The 26,096-nt window shown below is 41.3% G+C and overlaps 2 protein-coding genes across 3 annotated transcripts in view; one reads left to right on the top strand and one right to left on the bottom strand.

Moving 5' to 3' along the window:
* Positions 1–1,403: 1,403 nt before the first annotated feature.
* On the bottom strand, positions 1,404–20,362 carry Esco2 (establishment of sister chromatid cohesion N-acetyltransferase 2). Its single transcript, XM_059273446.1, has 11 exons — positions 20,077–20,362; positions 18,743–18,820; positions 16,858–17,629; positions 15,574–15,664; positions 14,092–14,149; positions 12,699–12,825; positions 10,907–11,038; positions 7,206–7,295; positions 6,625–6,765; positions 4,098–4,258; positions 1,404–2,088 (listed from the first exon to the last, which is right to left on the bottom strand). Exons 1-11 carry the CDS (start codon positions 20,238–20,240, stop codon positions 1,956–1,958), a joined length of 1,947 nt encoding a protein of 648 aa, XP_059129429.1. The 5' UTR covers positions 20,241–20,362; the 3' UTR covers positions 1,404–1,955.
* A 27-nt stretch (positions 20,363–20,389) lies between these two features.
* Positions 20,390–26,096, top strand: part of Ccdc25 (coiled-coil domain containing 25) — a 32,317-nt gene continuing 26,610 nt past the window's right edge. Inside the window, exons 1-2 of one of the 2 annotated variants that reach the window (XM_059273449.1) lie at positions 20,390–20,503; positions 22,775–22,955. In XM_059273449.1, coding sequence (XP_059129432.1) covers positions 22,928–22,955 — 28 coding nt within the window. In that variant the 5' untranslated portion in view covers positions 20,390–20,503; positions 22,775–22,927. Of the gene's footprint in view, positions 20,504–21,727; positions 21,817–22,774; positions 22,956–26,096 lie in introns of those variants that run through there. The other variant, XM_059273447.1, reaches the window with a different exon arrangement.

Raw genomic sequence — 26,096 nt, 5'->3', positions numbered from 1 at the left:
GCACCAGAAGATGTGGCTTTCCTTTTTAAACTTTTTGATATTGCAAGATATTGCAAGATCTAGGTTCATTCTGTATAATCTCTGACCCAGCAACTCCAGGGTTTTTTTTTTTTTGAGAAAGGTATTAGAAACAAGATCTAAGTGCTCCGTGTACTCGTTGCTGTCATTAAGTACCAAGACTTGTGTGTGTGTGAAACCAAACTGCAAACAGAGCAATGGTGTCAATACAACCCAGTGTACATTTAAATCCTAAGACACCAAGTGAATTGAGCTGCAGAACTCATCAGAAGCAACGTATCGACACCCAAAGTAGGATTATAGGGAAACTTTCTTTTTTTTTTTTTTTTTGAGACAGGGTTTCTCTGTGTAGCTTTGTGTCTTTCCTGGAACTCACTCTGTAGACCAGGCTGCCCTTGAACTCAGAGATCCGCCTGCCTGCGCCTCCCAAGTGCTGGGATTAAAGGTATGCACCACCACCGCCCGGCCGGGAAACCATTTCTTTCAGCATACTATTTCCCTAATATCTCTATAGTTTTGTTTTCAAAAGATATTTATTTATTTATTTTTGGTTTTTCGAGACAGGGTTTCTCTGTGTAGCTTTGCGCCTTTCCTGGGACTCACTTGGTAGCCCAGGCTGGCCTCGAACTCACAGAGATCCGCCTGGCTCTGCCTCCCGAGTGCTGGGATTAAAGGCGTGCGCCACCACCGCCCGGCCTCAAAAGATATTTATGATAAAGAATAATTTATTAGAGTATTAACAGGATGTTATGAATTCTGGGCGAGTGAGACGGCTCAGTAAATAAAAGTGCTTGCATAATCCTGGCCACCTGACTTGCATCTTTGGAACCCATGGCAGAGAAAAGAACTGACTCCCAAGAGTTATTCTCTGGACTCCATGTAGGCACCGTGAAATGCACACATGCACACGCAAACACACTAATAATGATAATTATAAAAAAATTTTAATTTCTCACAAATCATTGAACAATGAAATAATATTAATAAACTTTATAATAAAACATTTAAGGAGATTTTGTGCAGAAAGAGCATTAAAATGTTTGCATAATTACAGTTTAACACTTCCACATTCTTTCTGGAAATATTGGAGGCAAATCAAGACTTAAAGATGAACCGATTTTACAATGAGCAATATAACCTAGAAACAAAAACTTCGTATGTCTCATGCCAGATATCAATTAAATGACCTTTAAGAATTAAAGCAACCTGAGTAATTTTTCCTTTACAAATGAGTATCCAAATTATACTAGAAAATTGAGTGCACTTAGGTGTACAGAGTATTCCATAAGGTCATTGTGTTCTTAGGTCCACTTGTTTGGTTCATGACTTCAATTACCTACTAGGTAATTTTATTTTCACGCAATAAAAACCTCAGAAAACAACAGTGCCAAATACAGTTTTAATTAAATTTTATGATGTGTGCTTTTATTAATATCCTAAGGGATTAAAATACTAAGAGAATTATTTCATATAAATGGATATGAGAGAATGATATCTTATTACACATCTGGTATCTTATTACACATAGGAAATTTGAAATACTTTCTAAGTATTTCCAACTTAGCTGCTACAGTATGCTTATAAAGTGAGAACGCTACATAAGGAATTCTGAAATGATCTTATTGTCTGTGTTGAGATTTGCTTCTACTGATGAAGCATGAGACAATCATGGTCTAAGTGTGTTCATGTGTTCCTTTATAAAGTGGCCAAGTTTCTGCAGAAGCCAACTTGCTGTAAAGTTTTCAAAATTAAGAACTCAGTGTATCCAAAGATCTTTTTTTCTCTGAATTTCAAACCAAAACAAATTATCTCTCTAACATATAAGAAATAAAATTGGTATGCACGTGTGTACAAGTCTTATAATTTTCATTCTGATACTAATTAGTTATCTAGCTGAACTTCTCCATACAATACCAGTTTTGTGGCTGCAAATGGCTTTAGCTATGAAAATTATATACAAGGAAATTAGGGGTGTTGCAGTACTTGGTTGCAAATAATTTGCCATCTGGTGTTGGGTCAGAAAATGCAATTTCATTAGTGCTGAGAAAACAGCCAAACATGAAGCAATTCCTACAAAATAAAAAAAGAGAAAACCATTTATCAACTAAAATTTTAGATTTTGATTAAACAAAAACAATTATATACATTAAACAATATAAGTAATCCGTTAAAACTACTACTGTTTTTGGTACCAGAATGCCTTGGATTTAGAGATGGATGTCCCAAGGCATCATCTCAGATCAGAAACTCAAAGGTCTACAGACTGGAAAGAGAAAGAAAACTAATTTCCTCAAGATGACTTCTGACTTCCAAAAGTATGCCATGGCATGTGCACACCACACAAAAAACAAATGATAACCACACCACCACCAAAGAAAAATAAAAACTTACTTTCTCAAAGCAAATACAGATGTCTGAGAAGGCTAAAAGAAATCTAAAATTTCCTTGATCTTGTTCAACTGTAATTAAAAGTACTGAAAATGAAGTAGTTAAAAGGGGTTCAAGGCTGGTGAAATGGCTCAGTGACTTACGGGCACTTACTGCCAAGTCTGACGACCTGAGCTTAAACTCCAGGACCCATATGGTGGTAGGAGAGAACTAATTCCTGCAAGTTGTCCTCTATACACATGCTATGACACATGTGTTACCTCCCCTGCCCTCCCCTACATACAAAATAATTAAATGTTAAAAAACCCTCCAGGGATTCTGTAAAATAACTAGTTATACTCTATGATAGCTGGTTTTGTCAATTTGATTGAATTAAGACATAGATGATCTGGTAGAGCGCACCTCCAGATGTGTCTAAATGCATCTGCATATACAATTAGATCATGAGGCTCTGACCTAACAGATCTATCCTTGATAGGTGCATGCTATGGCACTCCTGGGAGGTGATGCCTAGTCAGAGGAAAGATGTTGCTCGGACATGTTCTTAGGTGCTCTATCTTGCACCTGCTTCTTCCTGTATTTCCTTTGTTCTGCTGCTTGGGCGCCATGAGGTAAGTTGTTCTGCTCATCAGTGTCCTCCCTGCCACGATGGACTGACACTTCTGAAACCCTGAGTCAAAGTTAATCATCCCTACTTTAAATCAGGTCAAGCACCCTGTCACAGCCACAAAAAGGGAAAGCACTTCAAACTCTTCAATGTGGTAAAAACCAGATGGCTAAGAAATGTCCCAGGTTAATGGAGATAAAGTCTAACCAAACCTGAACATGGTGCCAAACACTGGTGATTCCAGCACCTGACAGGCTGTAGCAGAAACATTAGCTCGAGGATAGCCTGAGCTACACAGAAAGTGTCAAACAGGATGAAAACAAACAAAACATCTAAAGCAGTGGTTCTCAACCTTTCCAATGCCACAACCCTTTAATACAGTTCCTCATGTTGTGGTGACCCCCAACCACAAAATTAACTTTGTTGCTACTTTATAGAGGAGCAATGTCTCAGTTCCTAAGACCTTTGGAAATAAGTGTTTTCCAACGGTCAACCTATAGGTCTCTGAGAACCGCCGATCTATAGAAACATAACCACTACACAACATGACCTTGCATAGGGGAAAAAGACTAGTAAAAAGCATTTGAGATTAAGTCATGATAATGAAACCTGAACTATCAACTATATAAAGATATCTGTTTCTTGAACTTGACTGTTCTGTGGTTATATAAGAACATAAACATTCTTGTTGTTAAGGAAAATAAACTAGGCTGGGTGACGGTAGCGCACACTTTTAATCCCAGCACTCGGGAGGCAGAGCCAGGCGGGTCTCTGCGAGTCCCAGGCCAGTTTGGTCTACAGAGCGAGATCTAGGACAGGGTTTAGACTTTAACAGTATTTATACAGAAATGTTTTAGCAAAATTCTTTTGTTTGGCTCATTAGCCAAGGAAGGTTCTGGGAAAGCTAATAAGTCATTGTGCGGGGTTGGGGATTTAGCTCAGTGGTAGAGCACTTGCCTAGCAAGTGCAAGGCCCTGTTCGGTCCTCAGCTCCAGGAAAAAAAAAAGAAAAAAAAGAAAAAGAGAAAAAAAAAAAAGAAAAAAAAGTCATTGTGCAAGGTGAGCGAGCTATCCTGTCTCCTTACCTGACAGTGTCTACCAGTCGTCTTGCAATGCGTTTTCTTCTTTTCAATCTGTAGACCCAGATTCTACTTATCCCACAGATTGCAGGTTCTGGTACATCTGAACACCTCCAAGCTCTAGAACATTCTTTAGTGGCACTTGGTTCCGACAGGACACGAAAGGCCTGCAATGACACACAGTAATGTCTACAGTTAAAACCAGACTTTTCTTTTAAAAAGCAACAAAAAATCAAACTTCAAAAATCAAAATGCAACCTTAAACAAAACCTGTCTATAGTTAATCTCCAAAAAATAATATTCGCTGTTCTTCCTTAAATTCTTATACTTCTGTGTATGAGTGTTCTTTCTGCCTGTATGCTTGTGCACTTGTGTGCCTGATGTCTGCAGAGGTCAGACTATGAACCACAGGTTGACATTAAACTACAAAGCTTCTGCATAGGAAAGGACACAACATGGTGAAAGACAACTTATGAGAAAACATCTACAAATCATACACATTGTAAGGAGTTTAAGTCCAAAATATACAAGGAACTCAACTTAATAGCAAGAAAATAACTCAAAATTTAAAACGGAACAAGGGCCCAGTAAGATGGTTCAATAGGAAAAGCATTTGCTGTACAAAAGTGACAACCTGAGGTTTATTTCCTAGAGCTCACAGTGGAAGGAGAGAACCAACACCATATGTGCCACATACCCATACATCACGTACACTATCATAATAAAATAAAATTTTAGAAGTGGGACAATGGCCTGACTACCCCTTCTGAAAAAGACCTATAAATGGTTCACAGGTGTTTAAAGAAATGCTCAATACTACTATAATCAAGGAAATGCAAAGTAGAACAAAGAGGTATCACATCATATCTGTTAGAATAGTTACATAAAAGTAAAGTCTTGGCCGAGAAGGGAACAGGGAACCAAGGGAACCCATATATGCAGCTGGTGGAAGTGTAATAATCAGTAGTAGAAACAGTATGGAAGTCTCTCAAAACCAACAAAAACTATCGACTCAGTGCTCCCACTTCAGGGTATGTCTACAAAAGAAAAAATAGGAGGTTGAAGATGCCTCTCAGGTTCACTGCAGCATCATCACACACAAAACCCAAGGCATAGAATCAACTTAAGTGTCTGTCAATGAAGAAATAAAAACAGTCAAGGAAATCCCATTCAACTACAACATCCATTTGGAGAAAATGGATAGACCCATAGGACATGCTAAGCACAATTAGCAACCACGAAATGGCAGATCTTACACAATTTAACAAATAGAGAATCTAAAAGTTGAACTCATAGAAGCAGAGAGTAAAATGGCTATTAGCAAGAACTAGAAGACAGTGAGGGAAGGTACTGGGGAATGTTTGTCAATGCTTCATTTAGATAGAGTAAATTCTGGAGGCCTCCGCATGTTTAGATGTTTTAATGTATATATGCATGCATGTATAGGGTACGTCCAGTATAGTTAAGATATAGTTAAGCCAGACCCAGTGGCACAGGCCTGAAACACAGTAGGCTAAAGCAGAAGAGCACAACTTCAAGGCCCACCTCATCAACTTGCAGAGAATTTCTTTCAGAAAGTTCAACCTGGTGTTTTAATCTATGGTGACATTATGGGTTAACTAAGTAAACCAAGGCAGTTATCATTTTTATCACCACACTTATTTTCCTGTGAGGAAAATACTGAAGATGTAATTTCAACAATTTTCTTTTGTTTTGTTTTTTTTGAGACAGGGTTTCTCTGTGTAGTTTTGGTGCCTGTCCTGGATCTTGCTCTGTAGACCAGGCTGGCCTCGAACTCAGAGATCCACCTGCCTCTGTCTCCCGAGTGCTGGGATCAAAGCCATGTGCCACCATCGCCCGGCAATTTCAATAATTTCCAAGCAGGTATACACACACGCACAAATACAAAGTGGTACTGAAATCAACCTAGAGCCTTGTGCATGCTACCGGAATGCTCTACTCCTGACCTGTAGACTCATATCCTTTGGTGTTGTCAGCAAAAAGTGGTACTTTGCCTTCTTTCCCAGAACCAACTTTATTAAGGTATAACTGGCAATTAATGCATATTTGGTCTTATTGATAATACAAACAAGCTCCTTTTCTCTACTTTATAATAAATAACAAGATAACTGGTTTTTTTTTTTAGATCACTGCTAATTAGTGTCTAAAATAGGTTCTAGTTGGGCATAGTGGCGCATGCCTTTAATCCCAGACTTGGGAGGCAGAGGGAAGAGGATCTCTGTGTTCCATTCTAGGCCAGCCACAGCTACAGAGATCCTGCCTTTAAAAAGTATATTCTAAGTGAGGAATAAGTAATGACTATTTTGTTAAATACATCCACAAAGCTGCTGTGTAATAACTAAGGTCTACAGATTCTTATATAAAAATCACTGCATTTTTATACTCCCAGGTAGGGAAACAGCTACATGAAAACAAGACTTATTCTGCTTAAGACAGAATACTAAATACAATGTAAATAAGTGGATTTAATTACAGTCAAAGATAGCTTAGTAACCTGAGACATACAACATACCTGTTTGATGGGCTCCGCTATTAAACATCCCACTACTCTCTTTTCATCAATAAAGAGGAAAGTTTTGGTTTTGTTTGGACACATGGGAACAACCTGATGGAAGCCCAATTCCAGATCCACAAGTTCTTGGACATCTTCTACCTGAGTTAAAAAACAGAAGGTGAATTTGTTTTAAAAATTACAACAAAACTAAATTTGTGTATAGTCACAAAACATGACCACCATCTTTCAGCTTCTTTTGTTTCTATTTCCCAAATTTATAGACACTCAACCTTATTTCAGAATTGATGTACACACCTGGTACTTAGGGAAAAGGGCTTAAGAACCTGCTTTAAAGAACACTTTTAAGACACTCAGACAATCCTAGGAGAGAGGGGTCAGAGGCACCAGGTGGTTTCGCTTTAGCTTTATTATTCCTATTGGCGACATTCAACTCAGGAGAACTAACACATCCAATCCAGGCACTATAACCACTATGAACTATAAACGCTTAGGCCTATCAACAAGGAAGTTGTTGGCACACCAGTTCACACTTTACTAGTGGGTTTCTTGAGGAGAGAATGAGAAAAACAACCCCATACCTTTTTGATGGCATAACTTGGATCCTGTGGCAGGACCAGCACAATCTTCCCATCCCAAAACTCTGCTACTACCCGTTCTCTTTTCCAGCCCTGCCAAGTGGGAGAGGGGAAAATTGTTAAGTTACAAACAAAACACAGAAAATACTTTGGTTTGGAGAGGACTGGTGGTCAAACAATGAGTGACAGGAAAGGCAAGATGGAGGGAGGCTCTGGCCTTGATCACCCACCATGTAGACAAAGGCTACTTAGCCTCAATCAGAAACAACTCTCTGTAGTGAATGGTGGAAAATATTCATGGCTATTTAGGTTGCTGAGAACAAATGTTTAGCCCTAACAGGACATTTATGCCATTCCCTCTAAGACTCAGAACATCACAGAAGAGACAATAGAAAGAGCCAGAAGACAAGGAGAAGGGCTGTAAAGTGCCATCTTCTGGGCATGGCACAGCAATTGCAATTCTGAACTCGTAGCAGCTGTAGCCCACACTGGACCTGAATAAGATCTGCTGAATTCCCTGAGGGAGGCGGGTGGGCAGCAAACAAGCTGAGTTCCAAGAAGTGGAGGATCACAGAAAGAGGATACAAATGGACTAAAGAGAGAGAAACCCAGGTCATACTGAGGCCCAAGTGCTTTCTCCTTTCAGCAGCTCAGCATAGGTCTGACCCAACACAGTGTTTGAATACTTGTCCCCTGCTGATAGTGCTGTTTGAGAAGGTTGTGGAGCCTTCAGGAAATGGAGCTTTACTGGAGGAAGTGGGCTACTGCAGGGTAGGCCTTGAGGTTGTACAGTTGGGTTCCATTTTCTGTTCGCTCTAGCTTCCTGACCACAGATAACAATGTGACTGGCTGGCCGCCGCCTCCTGTAACCATGCCAGAAGCTATGCCTTCACGATAGTGGGATGGTCCCCTTCAACTATAACCCAGGATAAACCCTCCCCTCTTTAAATTAATTCCTGCCAAGTATTTTGTCACAGTAGGGAAAAAAGTAATTAGTTCTGCACAAAAGAATGAGGAAGCTCTCATTCACACACTCCCCCTTCAGTGTTTCTGTCACATCCCTCTAAGTGTGTAGAACCTTATAGGGATACAGTCCTCAAGAGCCTATTATTGTGCTAAGTCACTTCTCTACTTCCAGTTTCTGTCAGCGAACCTTCTCTATGCATGTGCGTATGTGACATGCATGCATGCATTGGCAATGTCCTTACATTTTTGCCCCATACTTGGAAAGAGTACACGTTCATGGTTTACCATCCTGCAGAGGGCAGGGGTTTACTTAATCTAGTACACTGGAATTGCTAATTGTGAGACAGCATTATGTAACTGCTGCAAGCTACAAAAATATACAAAGTAGGATTTCAGTTGATTATGACAAAGCTAATTCCTGGAAGTAGTCAAGGGCCTTCCAGAGGTCAAGCTAAGGCTCAAGGAGCCATGGTGATATTTGGCTTTTGATTATCAGCTGTTTCCTGCTATGAGTTTCTCGTGTGCTATTGTAGCTTTTCCATCATTTATTGGGCACCATTTCCCCTCTACTAAAAGAATATTTAGATGACCTTGTGCGCTGACAGCTATGCACAGCCAGAACCCCAGTCCCTGTAATTATCGTCATTGGCAGTATCCGGCTAGGTCCATCCCCAGACAGAGGAAAGATACCTCTGTACTCTCTAAGAACAGATTTAAGCATCCAGACTACCTGTTTGAGAAAGCCTGGAGGATGTGCCAATTAAGCTTAACTTCTTCCTTTCCCAAATCTTACCTCTAGTTCCAGATCTCCCTTTAACTATCACCAGAGGCATCTAGCTGTGCACAGGTTGCCTAGCGATTGAGCACACTTTCCCCCACCCTGCAGATAAACAGCAGATAGGAGCCACACGAAAAAAGAAGGCAGTTTTATTTTTTCCCATTGACCTAGCAACTTATAGATTCTTAACATTTTCTACTAATCACGTTTAAGACTATAGTTGAGCACACAAGATCCCTCTTCTTAGATATTACCCAAATTTAGCCTTTAGTTAATTCATTTCTCCATTGGTCACTTCCCTTTGGGGTTGCAAATGATAATTAACAATTACTGCCTCTCTATGTGATTCGTATCACCCCTCCCTGGAAGCCTGGCTTTGCACTGCCAAGGGATTACTGCTTGTAAGTGTATATATACCAAGATTCCAGGGCACAGGGGAACGGAGAAGAGAGAAGAGAATGGAAGAACTAGATGGGTAAGAACTTGAGGGACAAACTGAGATGGGGAAGAACTAGACTGAAGGGCTAGAAGAGAGGACTAGAGGAACAAGACGGAAGATGAGGAAGAGCCAGATGGGGAAGAACAAGGTGAAGAAAGAACAAGATGAGAGAGGAGATGGGAGAGGAGCTGATATGGGAAAGAACTAGATGGATGAGAACCTAGAAGGGGCGGAACTAGATGAAGGAATTAAGACAGAACCTGGAGGGGACAACAGATAAATGTAAAGAGAAATTGGAGAAGAAAGGAGCTAAAAATGAGAGCAGAGTATAAGCTTGTAGAGAGAGAACTGATAGAATAATAAAGTGTATGGACTAAGGAATTTCGTGTACATAGATTCATTTCTTCAAAAATTAATTATCAGCTGGTTGTAGATTCTTCCCAGACCCTGGGAGGGGACTCTCGAGGGGCTGGACCCCCGTAGTCCCTGATATGTAACAACTTAACCTTTAGATTAGGCATAGCTCCAGTCATGTTTGCCTCATATATGCAAGGACCTGAGTTTGAGGCCCAGCACTGAAGGATAACAAGCAAAGATAACTTTTTAATATCATCAACCTCATCTTTTTTTTGTTTTGTTTTGTTTTTTTTGTTTTTTTGAGACAGGGTTTTTCTGTGTAGCTTTGCGCCTTTCCTGGGACTTACTTGGTAGTCCAGGCTGGCCTCGAACTCACAGAAATCCGCCTGGCTCTGCCTCCCGAGTGCTGGGATTAAAGGCGAGCACCACCACCGCCCGGCCAACCTCATCTATTTTTATTTTTCAGGGTTGTGTAGGTGCCAGCCAGAAGAAGACATTATGTGTCCTGCTCTTTCATTCTGTTACTTCTGTAAGACAGGGTCCTCACTGAAACTGTAACCATGCAGGTACCTAGAAGAGCCCAGAAGTCCTTTTCCACACTCCTCCTTACAGCTCTGGGGTTCTAGACTCCTATGCAGCCCCATCTGATGCACCAACCACTTTTACCCTCTATGTCAGCAGTTCTCAATCTTCCTGATGCTGCAACCCCTTAATAGTTCCTCATGCTGTGGTGACCCCCAACCTTAAAATTATTTTCGTTGCTACTTCATAACTGTACTCTTGCTAATTTTATGAATATAAATATCTGATATTTCTGATGGTCTTAAAGAGGTTTTGGCCCATAGGTTGAGAACCACTACTCTAAGCCATTTCCCCAGCCTGATGTGTTTGTTTCCTTAAGACAAGATCTCATTCTTATAGCTCAAACTGACAGACTGGCCTGAAACTCACTATGTGCCAAAGACTAAATTCAAACTCACAATGATCCTCTTGTCTCAACCTCTTCCCAAGTTCTGGGATCCCAGGTGGGAGCTAACATACCCAGCTAACTTCTATTGCAAGTAGTGAAATATTTATAGATATATAGGTCCGTCAACAATTAGGGCACAAAATGCCTCCTTCCATAGTTTTACTTAGAACAAACTGAGAGACTTCTCGACTCACCACATATTTAATGCCCTCCAGAAACCTGTGGTGATGCTGGAGGTGCTGCATTTCGTCTTCAGGGTTGGAAGCAGTGTAGATCATACCACAAGACTTACACATAGTCGTCCCAAAATGTTTCTGACCTGCATCCTAAGAGCAAGCAAGCAAACAAACAAAAGCATAAACCTCAAGAATTGGATGAACAATGGACCTTCTTTAGGAAGGACACGAAAGACCAAGAAAAAAGCAAAAGCCTCATTTCTGAGGTTTCTGTATTAATCATTGCTTCGTCTTAAGTCATTTAGAGTGTTAAATACTTTATCCTAGATATTAAAACTCTTTGCCTCAATTATCAAGAATTGGTAAAGTTCTACAAATTCAATTCTCATAAAGCACTGTTTTTTTTTTGTTTTTTTTTTAAAGATTTATTTATTTATTATGTATACAGTATTCTGCCTGCTTGTGTCCCTGCAGGCCAGAAGAGGGCACCAGATCTCATTACAAGTGGTTGTGAGCCACCATGTGGTTGCTGGGAATTGAACTCAGGACCTTTGGAAGAGCAGTCGATGCTCTTAACCACTGAGCCATCTCTCCAGCCCCAAAGCATTGTTTTTAATGACACTGAAAATACTAGATTCTGAATTATTTAAGACAGGGATCGGCAGTTTTTTCTGTGAAAAAGTGGAAGTAAATACTTTAGGCTTTTCAGACCATGTGTGCTTTGTCACTGTTGTGTTTGAATATGACTTATTTGAACACTTGGTTCCTGGTCAGTTGGAGCTGTTTGGGAAGGTTCTGGAACCTTTAGGAGGCACAGCCTTGCTGGAGGAAGTACAGCACTTAGGGGCAAGCTTGTCCCACTTCTTGCTGTTGTCTCTGCTTCCTGTGGGAGGCTGAAATGGGGCCAGCCAGCTGCCTACTCTGGCTGCCTGCAGTTTTGTCTTCCTCATCATTAGGACTCCCCTTTGGAACCAGAAGCCAAAATAAACTCTTCTATGTGTCACAGTATATTTTATCATAGCAACAGAAAAGTAACTATACAGTCATATATTCTCTTTGCTTTAAAACTTCTGAAAGCCTGAGCTTGGAGGCACAGACTTATAATTAGAGCTACTTCAGAGGCTGAGGTAGGACGAACGCAAGTTCAAGGCTGGCTTGTACAACTTAGTAAAATTCTGTCCCAAAATAAAAAGCCTTGGGGGTACAGTGTAGCTTAGTGGCAGAGCCTTGCCTATCCATGAAGGAAACCAACAGGCTTAATTCCTAGAACCATAAACAAACAAAAACATATAAAAATGTTAACTACCATTTTCCGCTCACAGATTCTAGAACTGGATACAGTCCATGGCCATGTTAACATTGTTAAACTTAGTTCTAGTTTGAGGTCGCTACTTCCATTGCATCTTTTGTTGATCAATGATTTTCTTACCAGGGAACAAACCATTCATAGCATCCTACTCAAATACTGGCACTACGAGCTCCAAAGTACTGGCTAGCTTTGAATGCTACCACAACAAAACTGGCGATTACAAACCTGGAAATCTACAACCCAAGATAACCATGCTACAAGGCTGACTGCATGTTCTACACGTGGAAAGGGGTTATTTTAAATTTACTCACAATGGGCCGGGCGGTGGTGGCGCACGCCTTTAATCCCAGCACTCGGGAGGCAGAGCCAGGCGGATCTCTGTGAGTTCGAGGCCAGCCTGGGCTACCAAGTGAGTTCCAGGAAAGGCGCAAAGCTACACAGAGAAACCCTGTCTCGAAAAACCAAAAAAAAAAAAAAAAAAAAAAAAAAAACTTTACTCACAATGATGAGCTGGTCTTTTCCTCCTTTATTTGTATCTCTGGAATTCAGATTTTTCTGCACAATTGTCTGTTGCAAGAAGTTAGTACATGCAGTGGATCCCAGGGAAGACTGCTCTTCAGGTGGAGACCTTGAAAGAGAAAGTTGGTAAATATCACTGAACAGTGGCAAACCTGAGGTCCACCCAGACATAATCATTCCTCAAAGAAACATAATGAGTAAATTCAGTGTTAAGACTCAAATCCAGATCTGACTTACATCCAAAAACATTCCTCTGTAGCATCAGGCACACATATATAGAATTACTTTGGAAGCTAACTTCACTCTAAAAATGGACTTTTCTTTGCTGTCAGATCTTAGGACAATATTTACCCATTTAAATAAAGAAATTCCTAGGTAGATGTTCACGTTGAATCTCACAGACCCAAGGCAACCATAGAGTCACCAGCATATTAGGATCCAGCAACTTTTTACTTGGTGGGCACTTGAGTGCCAGTGAGAAACCCTGTCTCAGAAAATCAAGTGGACAGTTCCTTAGGAATGTCATTCAGGGTTGACCTTGGACTTGCATGTGTGCACATGTGCACAAGGGCCCACATGAATGTATACATGTACACACACACACACACACACACACACACACAAATGTATATATGTACACACACACACAGAGGAAGAGGGGAGAGAGAGAGAGAGACAGACAGAGAGGAGAGAACTTGGCCAAAAATTTCTTTGCTGAATACCTAGTCATTCAACACCAAATGAGTGAAAAAAAAAACAAAAAACAAAACAAAACAATGTTTTTTTTAGCATGATACCACCTCCCCATCACAGAATTTAACTTCAGCCATGACTTATAATAGCATTAAACTACTCTTAATAATTTACTTCTCTGGTCACAATTTTTCCCATCTGTAAAATGCAAACTACAAGTATCTATGATTATAAATGTCCATTAAAATTTAGTTATCATTAACATATTGTCACCTAGGGAAAGCAATATAGCCCAATGAGCATTGGATTCAAATGTAAATTCTATTCCTGGGCCTAGCACTGTCACCCACTAGCTGTGCAGTGGTGGCTAAGTTACTTAGTTTCCTCAGCTGAGATGTAATTGTAACAATACTAATAGTACTTACCTTCTAGATTGTCCTGAGGATCTTTAAGTGAAATAATAAACTAATTCTACAAGCCTGGTACTATATAATAAATGACAGTTATTACTCAAGTCCATGAAGATCTATTCCATCTCTACGAAAAAAAAATTAATCTTCTATTCTCAATATTCTTATTTCCCCTTAGTGATTCAGAAAAAAAAAATGAAGTAGCTTTATAAGAGAAAAGGAAGCCTAGCTAATTAATAAAATTAGGATGAGAGAGCAAAAATAATTCCTACCTTTTTGTACTCACTGAAGAAACACTGAAGATGGGAAAGACGACAGACTCGGGAGAAACTGTTAGGGGGAAAACCAGCAATAGTTGCATTACCAAAGAAAATCTAAGCTGACTCATAAGATTCTGAAAGTTAGTAAGAACAAAACATTACATTCAAGAGTCAACCATAATCAAGATAGTATAAATTGCCAAAAGGAGACAGGTAGATCAATGAAACAAAGCAGATCAGAAATTGCCCTACACAAATAAACCAATGATTTTTGGCAGAGTCAAAGGTAGTCTTTGACAGATGGTGCTAGAACAATTGGGCACCCATTCAAAATGGGTCACCAATCAAAATGTAAATCATAAAAGTATAGGCTAAACCCGTGACACTGGATTAGAGACATCAATAGGAACTCATGCTAAAACATGAAGATGAAGACACACAGAAACAAATGTGTGTGTTCTCCAGTCCTGTCTGGAGAGAAGGCCTGGAAGCAACAGCACTCTAGTAACACTTACACTCAGAGCCCAGATCTTGATTTCTACATACCATCCTCCAATAAAAGGAGTCAAAGTTCTGTGGAGAAATTGCAGATTCTAGGGCTGGAGCAAGGAAAATACAGAATGAGCCCATAACAATATGTAGAAATCAGGAACTAAGACAGCACTCAAAAAAACAAGATGAGACATGCCAAAGAGAACTAACCTGAAAAACAACCCTCATGGTCAAAACAGAACAATTTGAGTAATAAAATATATTGGATTTAAACCCAAAGTGTAAAATAAACGTTCACTTATCCTTAATGACACATATCCATGAGCTCATTTGTTTATTTAAATGAGGGAATAAATAAAAAGATAAATATGAAAACATTTAACTTCTTAGAGAGCTTAGGTAGGGCTGGTAAGATAGCTCAGTAGATAAGTCACCTGAGGTGGAGGACTGATCCTAAGTTCAACCCATGTAATAAAAAACAAACAAACAGACGCAGAGTTTGGTGCCTGTAATCCCAGTACTCCTATGGGGAGATGGAGTCAGAGGAGAATCATCCAGGTAGCTTACAGGCCAGTTAGCAGGGGTACGAAAACAGAAACAAGAGCCCCTGACTAAACAAGGTGGAAACAGAGAACCCACTCCAGAAAGCTATCCTCTGACCCACACACGTGCATCATGCCATAAGGGCACCTATACTTGCATGGACAATAGTAATAAATAGAGAGCTTAGGAAATTTAGAAATAGCCAGAGTTACTTAAGGATAAATTTGTTTTTTTCCTGTCTGATGTTTTAACCTAAAAATCTCCTTTCCTGCTTTTCAAAACTTACTGCTCTGCTTTACCAGAGGCAATAGTTCCTAGAGATAAATAGATATTAATATAGGCACACTCATTTTTTTAAAAGGCCCAGAAAAAATTAGTATATATAAAATTTCAAATTGATATGCACAATGAAGCTTGTTACAAGTTGCTAGGCTGACTAATGCAGATTTTCTTACTTACTTGTCTTGTTCTCACCAAGTGCATTCTCTGAGGGAAAACTATGTTCATCAAGTTTACATTCTTCTGTAGAAACTACGGCACCTGAGGAATTCTGAAAATAATGAACAGGTTAGGAAGTCCTAATTCTTAGTTGTCTTCCCTTGAGTGAAGGGATCTCAATAGACCGATCATGCATAATACTTCAGAGCATGATTCATCAATTTTCAATCTATTTTTAAGGAGAATTTCCTTTGTATTCATTGAATATGGATCACCTTTTAAACATTAGAGCACAGACATAGACACAGACTGCCATATTTATAAAAATGCATGCTTCAAGGACTGGAGAGATGGTGCAGTGGTTAAGAGCTCTGGCTGCTCTTCCTGAGGACCCAGGCTTTGTTCTCAGCACTCACATGGTGGTTCTAGTCTGTAGCTCCAGTTCCAGGCCATTCAATTCCCTCTTTTGGCCTGAAGACACTATACACACATGCACATACCTACATACAAGTAAAACACTCATACATATTAAAAGTAATAATAATAAATCTTTTTAAAAGTGTACTTCCAGATGAAGATGGCAGAATGAAAACTATAGACCATTCTTTTCACAATAATGAAATTAACTTTTAAAAGTTAGTGAAAATGAAAAAATAAACTTTCTCAAACTAGAAAGGGATAATTCTCATTATGGACTTTAAAAAACAATAACCAAGGCTGGAGAGACAGGCAGGTTGGTTGCTTGCTTTGCAGTATGAGGACCTGAGTTAGATTCCAGTATCTGGTGGTGCTTGTAATCCCAAGGCCAGGGAAGCACAGACAGGCAGCATACTTGGATCCTGGGCCAATGAAGAGACCCAGTCTCAAAAAAACAAAACAAAACAAAACAAAAAACCCAAAAAAAAACCTAACAAATCTCCCAAGTAGATGGCACCTGAGAAACACTTGTCATTGGCCTCTCATTTCCAATGTGTGTGCATGCATGTATACACACAATAATAGCAACCGCATTCTGGAATCATTAGAGGGAGTTCTGCCCATAATAATTCCTACTTTTTAATAGTAGCAGAGAACAACAAAAAGCAAAGTAGAGAAAGTCCTGCTTACATTTCAGAAAATACTACCTAAAGCTAGAGGTCTCATTTTTCTACCAGTCTTTATTTTCTCATTTTATACAGGTGGTCCTCCAAACTGTAAAGAAAATCAAATTTCATTTACTCATGTGAGCTACATAATTATATACATAATTTATATCTAAGCTTTATTAAATCGCCAGCTGTTCTTAAACGATACATTTACCTTTACCTTTCTTAGTTTCTCATTTTTACTTCTTTCATCCAGTAGGTCAATGTTCAATTTCTCTTTCACTAACAAGGACTTTGGCACTTGCTTTGCCTCTGGTCCATTTTTCTGTAAGTGTATTGGTAATGGCTTATCTTCCAGGGATGATTTTTTAATAGAGTTTCTTTTTCTAACAAAAAATGCTGCTCCACCCTGGAGTGTAACTTGTGGTTTTATTTTCTGGCTTAGAACCCGAGGCGGAGTATTTGGATGGTTTTCCGCTGGATAACAACTATTCTCTTTATCCACAACTGGCTTATAGATTATTTGATTTGGCTTGGAGTTTTTAGGGTTTCTTGATAGAGACTTGATGTGCTTATGATTTGGTTGATATTTAGCCGTTAAACTCTTCTGTGGTTTTTTATTCTTCTTGGTACAGATGGGTTTTCTCTGCATTGTTTCTGTCACACTGGAAAAAGATTTATCTTCATTTTTAGTTGCTAGACAAATAGATCTACATTCTCTTATCAACTTCCTCTCAAGTGGATTGAGGTATTGCTTATTTTTATTGTAGAAAGATACAGTAGACACAGCAGATTTAAATAGTGAACTGTAGTTTGCAAATGACAACCTATTATCTTCTGTTGTTTTGAGAGGACTTGAAGTGAAATGGCCTTGGTAGAAGCATGACTTTTCTTCCTTTTGGTCACTGCTTTGACAAGTTTGTTTTTTATTAGGTGACGGAAACAGATTTTCAGAAAAGTTTACTTTGTTTGATGAAATATCTGTTAATAGGCTATGAAAAGAAAAAAAGTTCATCTGTAAGTTCAGCATTTTTCTTCAAAATTTATTTAGATCTACTAATAAACTTCTCCTTGCTAGTCACATGAAAATAATACATCCCTCTCCATTGTTTGACATATTCATATTACCTATTAGTTTAAGAGAATCCTCAAATTCTGTCTTTATTAAATAAAGCATTTAAATGTATTTCTAAAAATAACTTCCAGAAGCCAGGCTTGGTGGCACACACCTTTGATCCCAGCAAAGATAGAGGCAGGCAGATATCTGAGTTTAACACTAGCCTGATCTAACTATGGAGTTTCAGAACAGCCAAGGCTATATAAAGACTCTGTCTCAAAGAAAACAAAAACAAAACAGAAAGATAACATTCATAAAAGCAAACGGTGTTTACAAAGAAGCTTTGATATGCATACATGTATGTGTATTTCACAATCTACTTCTCTGTCCTCCACTGGCTCCGGGTATAGCAGCACTTACATTTAATCCCAGCACTCAGGAGGCAAAGGCAGGCAGATATCACAGAGTCTGAGGCCAGCCTGGTTTACATGGTTAAGATGGTCTCAAATAAAAAACAAACAAAATGCCAAAGGGCTAGAGGGATGGCTCAGCTGCTGGGGATGCTGGCTGCTCTGCCGGAGGACCCAGGTCTGAGTCCCCGCACATAGTGCTTCATAAACCATCTGTAACTTCAGTCCATCTATGGGAACTGCATCCATGTGGTACAGACATAAATACAGACAAAACACCCCCAAGAACTAAATACTTTTTTTAAAAACTTACAAATTATTCTCCACGTATTTTCCCCAACTAGCTCTTTAAATACCCTATGGTAAATTTTCTGTAATAAACTGTCTCTTTGAGGCCTTTTTATATCTCTGGCATGACTGGATTTTTCTTTATTTAAAGAGTTCATATGTAGCCTGGTGGTGGTGGCCTACCTCTTTAATCCCAGCACTTGGGAGGCAGAGGCAGGAGAATCTCTGTGATTTTGAGGCCAGCTTGGGCTACAGAGGGAGTTCTAGGAAAGCAGGGGCTACACAGGGAAACCCTGTCTCGGGGAAAACCAAACAAACAAAAGAGTTCATATGTATAGGTTAAGATTTACCTATCGCCATTATCAGCATTCAGAGTAGGTTGCTTCCTCTTCCTTGGAGTAAAAGCTGCCATCATTTTAACTGAATTCCTAAAAGCAATAAATAGGTTGGTAATAATAAAGTCATCAAATGGATAGAAAATGCACTATGCCAAAATTGTATTTCAAAAATCTTAATTCCAGCCAGGCAGTGGTGGCACATGCCTTTAATCCTAGCACTTGGGAGGCAGAGGCAGGTGGATCTCTGCGAGTTCGAGGCCAGCCTGGTTTACAGTGGGAGTTCCAGGACAGTAGGGGCTACACAGGGAAACTTTGTCTGAGGGGGAGGTTGGGGAGTTGGGATTCCAAATAAATGATTGCAAATAAATACCGAAGGAAATAGTGTCTCACATAGTCAAGACTGGCCTCAAATTCAAACTCACTTTGTAGCCAAAGATGAACTTAGAGAACTTTTGAGCTTTCCAGGGCTGGGATTATAGACTGAGCTAGCATGCCTGTCTCCAAATAATAGATTTTTTTTTTTTTTTTAAAGCAAACTAGTCAGGTGTGAGGGTGCTAATAAGAGGCTGAGGCAAAAGGATGAGGCCAGCCTGGGTCACAGGGGTTGCAAAAAGAGAAGTAAAGCAATCAGTTACTCTGAGACTTAAACAGTGACAGAAGGAAGGGAAGGAGGGTAGGCTGGGGAAATACCGCACGCACCTAGGCATTAGAGCAGAAAGGTGAGCCCACTAACAGGGCCAGGTGGACCCTCATTAGGGGCACACTTCCCTTGAATTAAAGCAATCCCATCAAGTTTTAGCACTCCTGGGAGGCCTTCCTTGGCACTGCCCTCCTTCCAGAACGCCCGCTGATGGACGCGCTAGTCCCCAGCTTTCCTCGCACCCTCTGCCTCTTCCACACTCCACTTGGCATACATTCTGGCTAACCATCTCCACAGCCTGCACGTTCAGTGACCGACCGCAGAGCCTGTGCGGACCCTTCCTGGAAATGTGAGCAAGGGGATGTGGGGAGGACAACCGTCCCCCACAGGTCGCGGCTGGGCTCCCTCGCAGGGGCTTCCTTATTTATCAAGGACGCGGACCGCGTCCGGCAGCTGCTGAGGAGATGCAGCAGGCAAGCCTCTGCTCACTGGGAGGAAACCCTAGAACGTTCTTTCCTTCCTTCGGATCTGGCATGTCAGTCCCACAGAATTGCACAAGCGCGACCTCTAAGGTAAATGGAAAAGTCTGCGGGGTTCGGGGACGACCCACCCGGGTTGCGTGAGAAGCCGGCACCCGGAGCACCGGCCCCGCGTGAGGAGCAGGCGGCGTCCGGCCACAGCCAAGTCCCCTGCCCCGTGACGTTACCCGCGTTCCTCAGGTCTCTCGCTGGCTCGGCGTCCACTCTGGCCGGGGACCCACGCTGAGAGCTCTCTGCGCCTCAGCGACCCCACAACTCTCCTCACGGGAGCCCGGCGCTCTGCCAGGGCGTTCAAATTCACGCGCGCCACTTGAGACCAACGCCGCTGCATTCTGATTCGTCGCTGCGCAGGGCTTCCTAGAGCCTGAGCCGTGATTGGTTTCTCGCCAGTCCTTGCCCCGCCTCCGGGGTGGTGGCCTCCACGATTCTCCCGCCCTTGTGAGGCAAAGCCGACCCGGGTCAAGAAAGCCACGCCTCCTTAAAAAAAAACCTGCAACCACCTCCCGCTCCAGACTACAGGCCTGTGAACGTGCATTATGGGGATTGTAGTTTATGGTTCAGCTGAATCGGAAGTAAAATTCTGAGGTGGTTGGTGTAAGCACTTTACATAAAGTGATATCTCCAAGATACTGGAAGCTCTCACTTTTCATAGTTGAAGTCTGATTATTGGTTTTGCTTTTTAAAAAAAATCAATGATATTTTAGGTTTCCATTTTATTATTTTATTCTTCAAATTATGGCATGAACATTCACTAAATTCTTAAGTGTTAGATACTTGACATATTTTTAAAAGATTTTATTATTTTTAATTATTCTCATGTCAGCGAGTGGGTATGTGCATATAAATGCAGGTACAAGCAGAAGCCAGAGGAGTTGGATTCCCAAGTTTTAGACAGTTGTAGGCCATTCAATGTGGGCATTGGGAATTGCACTCAGGTACTCTTCAAGAGTAGTATGTGTTCTGAATAGCTGAGCCCAAAAAATATCTCCAGCTTGATGCTTTATAAATTTTATTTCACTTACTCCTCACCACAATCTATGAAGTTTGTATCATCATTCCTACTTTACAGAAAATTAAAGCCAAGACCTGAAGACATTTGGTATTTATGCAGAAGGCCTGTGTCACCCCACCCAGCTCTACTTTATCATGTATCCTTCAGCAAGTGGAAATGTTCTTAAAGCACTCACAGGTTTTTAAGGAGTCATCAGCTTCTAGCAGTCTCAAACACATGTTTAGTTCTAAATGAGTTTAAGTGATGTCGTTCCTCATAGAACAAAATTGGCTGGAATGGGTGACAAATGACTAGCAATTTAGTTATTTTCATGATTCGTGAATAGGTCAACTTCTAGGTTAGAAGACAGAATGAAAGTTCCCATTGCATAATGGTAGAATAGTGTGTTTTGTTGAGGGAGATGTCTTTGAAACTGAGGCCTTGCTACCCCAGATTTACCTACAACTTAAAATCGGGCCCCATCTCCTGAGGTCTAGAATCCTAACTATAACAGAGCCCCAGACCTTAGCACAACTGACTCCACGATGGAAATGCCATTCAGGCTGTAAAACTGAGCACGTGGACAGTACCACAAGCCAACATGAAAACTAAGACCAAAGCCACCAAAATCCATAGTTCTGGGAGAGTCTCTAAATGCACTAACTTTGCTTTTTGGCTTCTGTAGTCTTGCTTCTGGCTAACTGTTCTTGTATGTCAACCTAGGACATGGTTTTTGTGCTTAAAAGTTCTCCCTGAGAAAGGCCTGTGGCTACTCTGGGATCTGAACACCTAGTGTGATCACCTGCCAGCAAATAAAGACTTTCTGTTGGCTTAAACCGGTGTCTGAACAGTCTTCTCCCGTGGATACTCTGGAATCCTGACTAGCACCAAGAGACCCAGAATAATAGTGGTTATTGTAAAGTAAAAGAACCAGAGTAGGGGAAACCGGTTAATATCAGGCCATGGCTAGTTACTTTTTTGAAAGAGTTAAAAGCCAGGGGACTTCTTTATCATGCAGATTCTACTAGACTGGAATTTCCTGTTTTTAGGGAAGACCAGGCTTTCCAGGGACCTTAATACTTCAGGTTCTGTGGCATTTAGCCTGAATGATTCCACTTTTGTTTGGTCTGACTTGTCGGGGCGTGTTGAGATATTTAGTTCGAAATGGACTCTCATCATTTTTATTCATCACAACTAAGAAAAGTTACGTCAAACCTAGGTGCTCTGGAGCATTTTGTAAATTTATAGCAAGAAGTGATGATGTTCAGAGGTTTGGGATTTGTTCAGTCTTATAGGTAACAAAGGGCAGACGTTAGATTTAAAGGAACAATAGTCTGAGTCCAACCCCCAATACCCAGACTGCCTCTGGAGAATATCAATAACAACTCATTTGAGTACCTTCTATATTATGCCCTGATGCACAGCAATTTATTTAATTGTGACAGGGCAAGACAGTGCAGGGGTTCCTCTGTCTTGTATTCTTGCTGAAGCCATTTCAGGTTTAACTAGAATTTGATTGGAGAATCCCATGGAAAATTAGCCAGATCTATTCTGACTAGTTTGGTCAAGCCAAAAACAAAACAAAAACTTCACCTATGTCAAGCAGTGAAGGAATGAGTTCATTTAAAATTGAATTGGCTCCTACTAGGTGCCTACGGATGTAATGGGTACAGGGACTTTTAACTATGAAAGAGGCAGTTCCTGGATCCATGGAGCCCATGCTGGGTTGAGGGGAAAAACAGATAAAAAACCATTTTTCCTTTCCGGCTTCAAATAAGATGTAGTTTCCCGCTAATTTCCTTCAACCGGCCGCTAGGGCGCACCCCTCAGTCACTGGGACACCGCCCTCCCGCCAACTCCCTTCCCTTTGCCAGGACCAAAGATGGCGCCGACAGGACGGCATTGTGACGCGACCGCACGTCCGCCGGAAGTGCCCGGAGGAGAGCCTGGAAGCCGGCTCACCCTTGCGCCTGTGGTATCTTGAGCTTCGCAATTTGAGCACGAGTTACCACTCTTCTAGCAGGATCATGGTGTTCTACTTCACCAGCAGCAGTGGTGAGTGACGCCGGACCCTCGCCCCGGGGGTCCTGCTGCCCGCAGCTGCCTCCAAAGCCGGCATTCCCCAGCCGCCGCTGGGCTTGGACCTGGTCCTGAAGCGCATCCTCCCGCATCCTCCCGCGGGCGTCTCTCCTACCGCCTTCTGGGTCCCTGCGCGGCTGTCTCCTCGGTTGCCTGGTGGTCCACTGGTCAGGGCCTGGTGGGAGCCGTAGCAATGCGCCCCCTTCTTTCCTTACTCCCGGGAATCATTCTCATCCCCAACCTGACAGACCCGCCAAGGCTTCCTGGGCTTGGGCAGTGTGTGGGTTCCTGCACACCCTCCCCGCCTCAAGCCTTTGCCCTAGCATTCTGGCAGCACCCTGGTGGATCGACGTTGATGCCAACAGCTGTCTCCTACAGGAAGAGTACCTTGCCCTTCTAAGAAGGGAGGGGCTGGGGTGCCATGGAAAGCAATAGGACTAGAATGTCAGTACAACCCGTCGTCACTGGGCAGAGCTGATGTCCAGGTGACATATGGTAATACTACTGAGCTGGTTTTTGGAAGGCCAGAAAGTGGTGTTTGGTTCCCAGGAAATGCTGTGTCAATCTCGTTTCTTTGCCCATATTGCTCCAAATCAATCACCAAATAACTCACCCCGTTAAAAATAGCTCTGACTTTTCCAAGACAGTGAGTGAGTGGTTCAGGCTGGCTTCAAACAGGAACCCTCCTGCCTCAAGGCTACCTAATGTTGGCATTCCTTTCTTTCTTTCTTTTTTTCTTTCTTTCTTTCTTTGTTTTTGTTTTTGTTTTTGTTTTTGTTTTTGTTTGTTTGTTTTTTTTTTTTTGGTTTTTCAAGACTGGAGTTTCTCTGTGAAACAGTCCTGACTATCCTTCCTGGAACTCACTCTGTAGACCAGGCTGACCTCGAACTCAGAGATCCTCCTGCCTCTGCCTCCTGAGTGCTGGGATCAAAGGCGTGCGCCACCAGCACCTGGCCTTGTTACTTTTCTTTTTATTTGTTTATTTTTGAAACAAGATCTAATCATATAGCTCTTGCTGGCCTAGCACTCACTATGTAGATCAGACTGGCCTTGAATTCCCAGAGCTCTGCCACCTTCTGCTCTGCCTCCCCAGTGCTGGGACTAAAGACATGAGCTACCTAATCTTTCATGATGCTTTTAATTGGAGCGTTATTTTGTGAAGTGTCCCTCAGTGTGAGGTTTTGTTGTTGTCTGTAATCATGCTATTTCTAAAAATTCTATGCTTGTAGGTGTTTTGCTCATCCACACACCACTTGTGTGCCTAGTGCCTATTCAGGTCAGAAGAGGGTGATGGATCCCTGAAACTGGAGTTACAGACAGTTTGAGTTAGTGTTTGTCTAGCATTCTTGAAGTCCTGGGTTTGATCTCTAGTACCATGTAAACCGAGTGTGTAGTACACACCTGGAATCCCATGATTCAGGAGGTGGGGGCAGAAACTCCCAGGCCTCCTGACCATCATTTAAAATGTATGGCCTCATAACTTTGGTTTGGTTTTGTTTTTTTTGAGTCAGAGTCTCTCTGATAGACCAGGTTGCCTTTGAGCTGGCCTATGTAGCCAAGGATGGCTTGAACTCCTGACTCTTCTCCCTCTCAAATGCTGGGATTATAAGCGTACTACACCATCACAGCCCAGTTCTGCTCAGTGGCACAGACTCCAGCCAACCCCGTTCCTGTCTACCAGGCATTGTGCTTGTAGACTAGAGACCAAGTCACAAACTTAGATCCACTTAGGATCAAACAAGTTTTGGTAGGACTTCCCTGGCATCCCAGCACTTAGTCTTTTCAATGTCCTAATCTTGACTTTAGAATCATGATTAAGGAAAGCTTACTAAAACACAAAAAATGTTCATTACCTCACCGTAAGATTTGGATTCAGTTTGTCTGAAGTAGTTGGAGGGGTTTAATAGAATGAATGGATTGAGCCAGTGTTTGAAGAGGTTTGAGACTGTGTGTCCCCTGAAGAGAACAGGGCTTCCACTAGCATAGCAGACTGAAAGATAAGTAATGCCAGCTAGATGGGATTACACAAAATAAAAGCCAGCTAAGTTTAGGAATTTTGTTTGTTTGTTTGTTGAGAGAAAGTTTCTCTGTGTAGCCCTGGATGTCCTGAAGCTCACTCTGTAGACCAGGCTGCCCTCAGACTCAGAGATCCCACCTGCCTCTGCCTCCTGAGTGCAGGGATCTGTTTTGAAATATTTGCAGTAGAGATTTTTGTTTGTGGGGGCATGGTTGTTGTTCATCATGGAAGAAGACAAAGTGTAGGACTGAGCTATAAGTTGCTGTTAAACTTTACCCCTGAAGTGAAGTAAATAAAAAGCTCTTTCCCTGAAAAGGAGGAAAGCAACCATTCAGCAGTAAGGGTTGGCAAACGTCTTGTTTGGGGACAAGAGACTATTTTGAGCTCAGTAAGACTATAATGCATTCTTCATGGTTTAATCTTCTCCTGCTGTTATCAGTCACTTGGAAGTATAAAACTTATACTCAAAGGATGCAAGAGCAGGTGGGTAAGCCAGGTGTGGCCTAGGGCTATGGTTCATATCTCCTAATCAGAGGCTTTGACACTTGGGTATGCCATGAAGTTAACTAGTTGTCTTTTTGGCTTTGTTTTGTTTCAGTTAACTCATCTACTTACACGATCTACATGGGGAAGGATAAATATGAAAGTAAGTTGACAAAAGCATTTGATTTTGAAATTTCAAACAGGTAGGTGCTGTTCCTGTGCCCTGTTTGTTGGGTTTATGATTTTTGTTATTAATGTCTTTAATTCCTTTTGAAAATTGTACTTGACAAACAGCAGTTGTCCATATTTTTGAATACAGTGTTTTGATACATACACACATTGTGAGGTAATCCGATCGGAATCCGTAGCTTATCTGTCAACTCAAACATTAACTGAAAAGGAATGATATAGTATTCAAAATCTTGTCTTCTAGCTACTTTGGCATAGCCTGTGGTAATTGTGTTTACTCTACCATAGAATACCATACGTGTTCCTATCTGATTATTACCTGTTGGCCAGCCTCTCCCATAGCTCTCCAGCCGCTAGTAGCCTCTACATCTGTGAGGTTTGACTTTCTGCCTCTCCTCTGCTTGTCTTGTTCAACTGGGTCTGGCATG

Source organism: Peromyscus eremicus, chromosome 9 (assembly GCF_949786415.1).
Source record: "Peromyscus eremicus chromosome 9, PerEre_H2_v1, whole genome shotgun sequence".
NCBI classification, from domain to species: domain Eukaryota; kingdom Metazoa; phylum Chordata; class Mammalia; order Rodentia; family Cricetidae; genus Peromyscus; species Peromyscus eremicus.
Note: the sequence above shows the minus strand (reverse complement) of the source record. Positions and strands in the feature narration are given on the sequence as shown.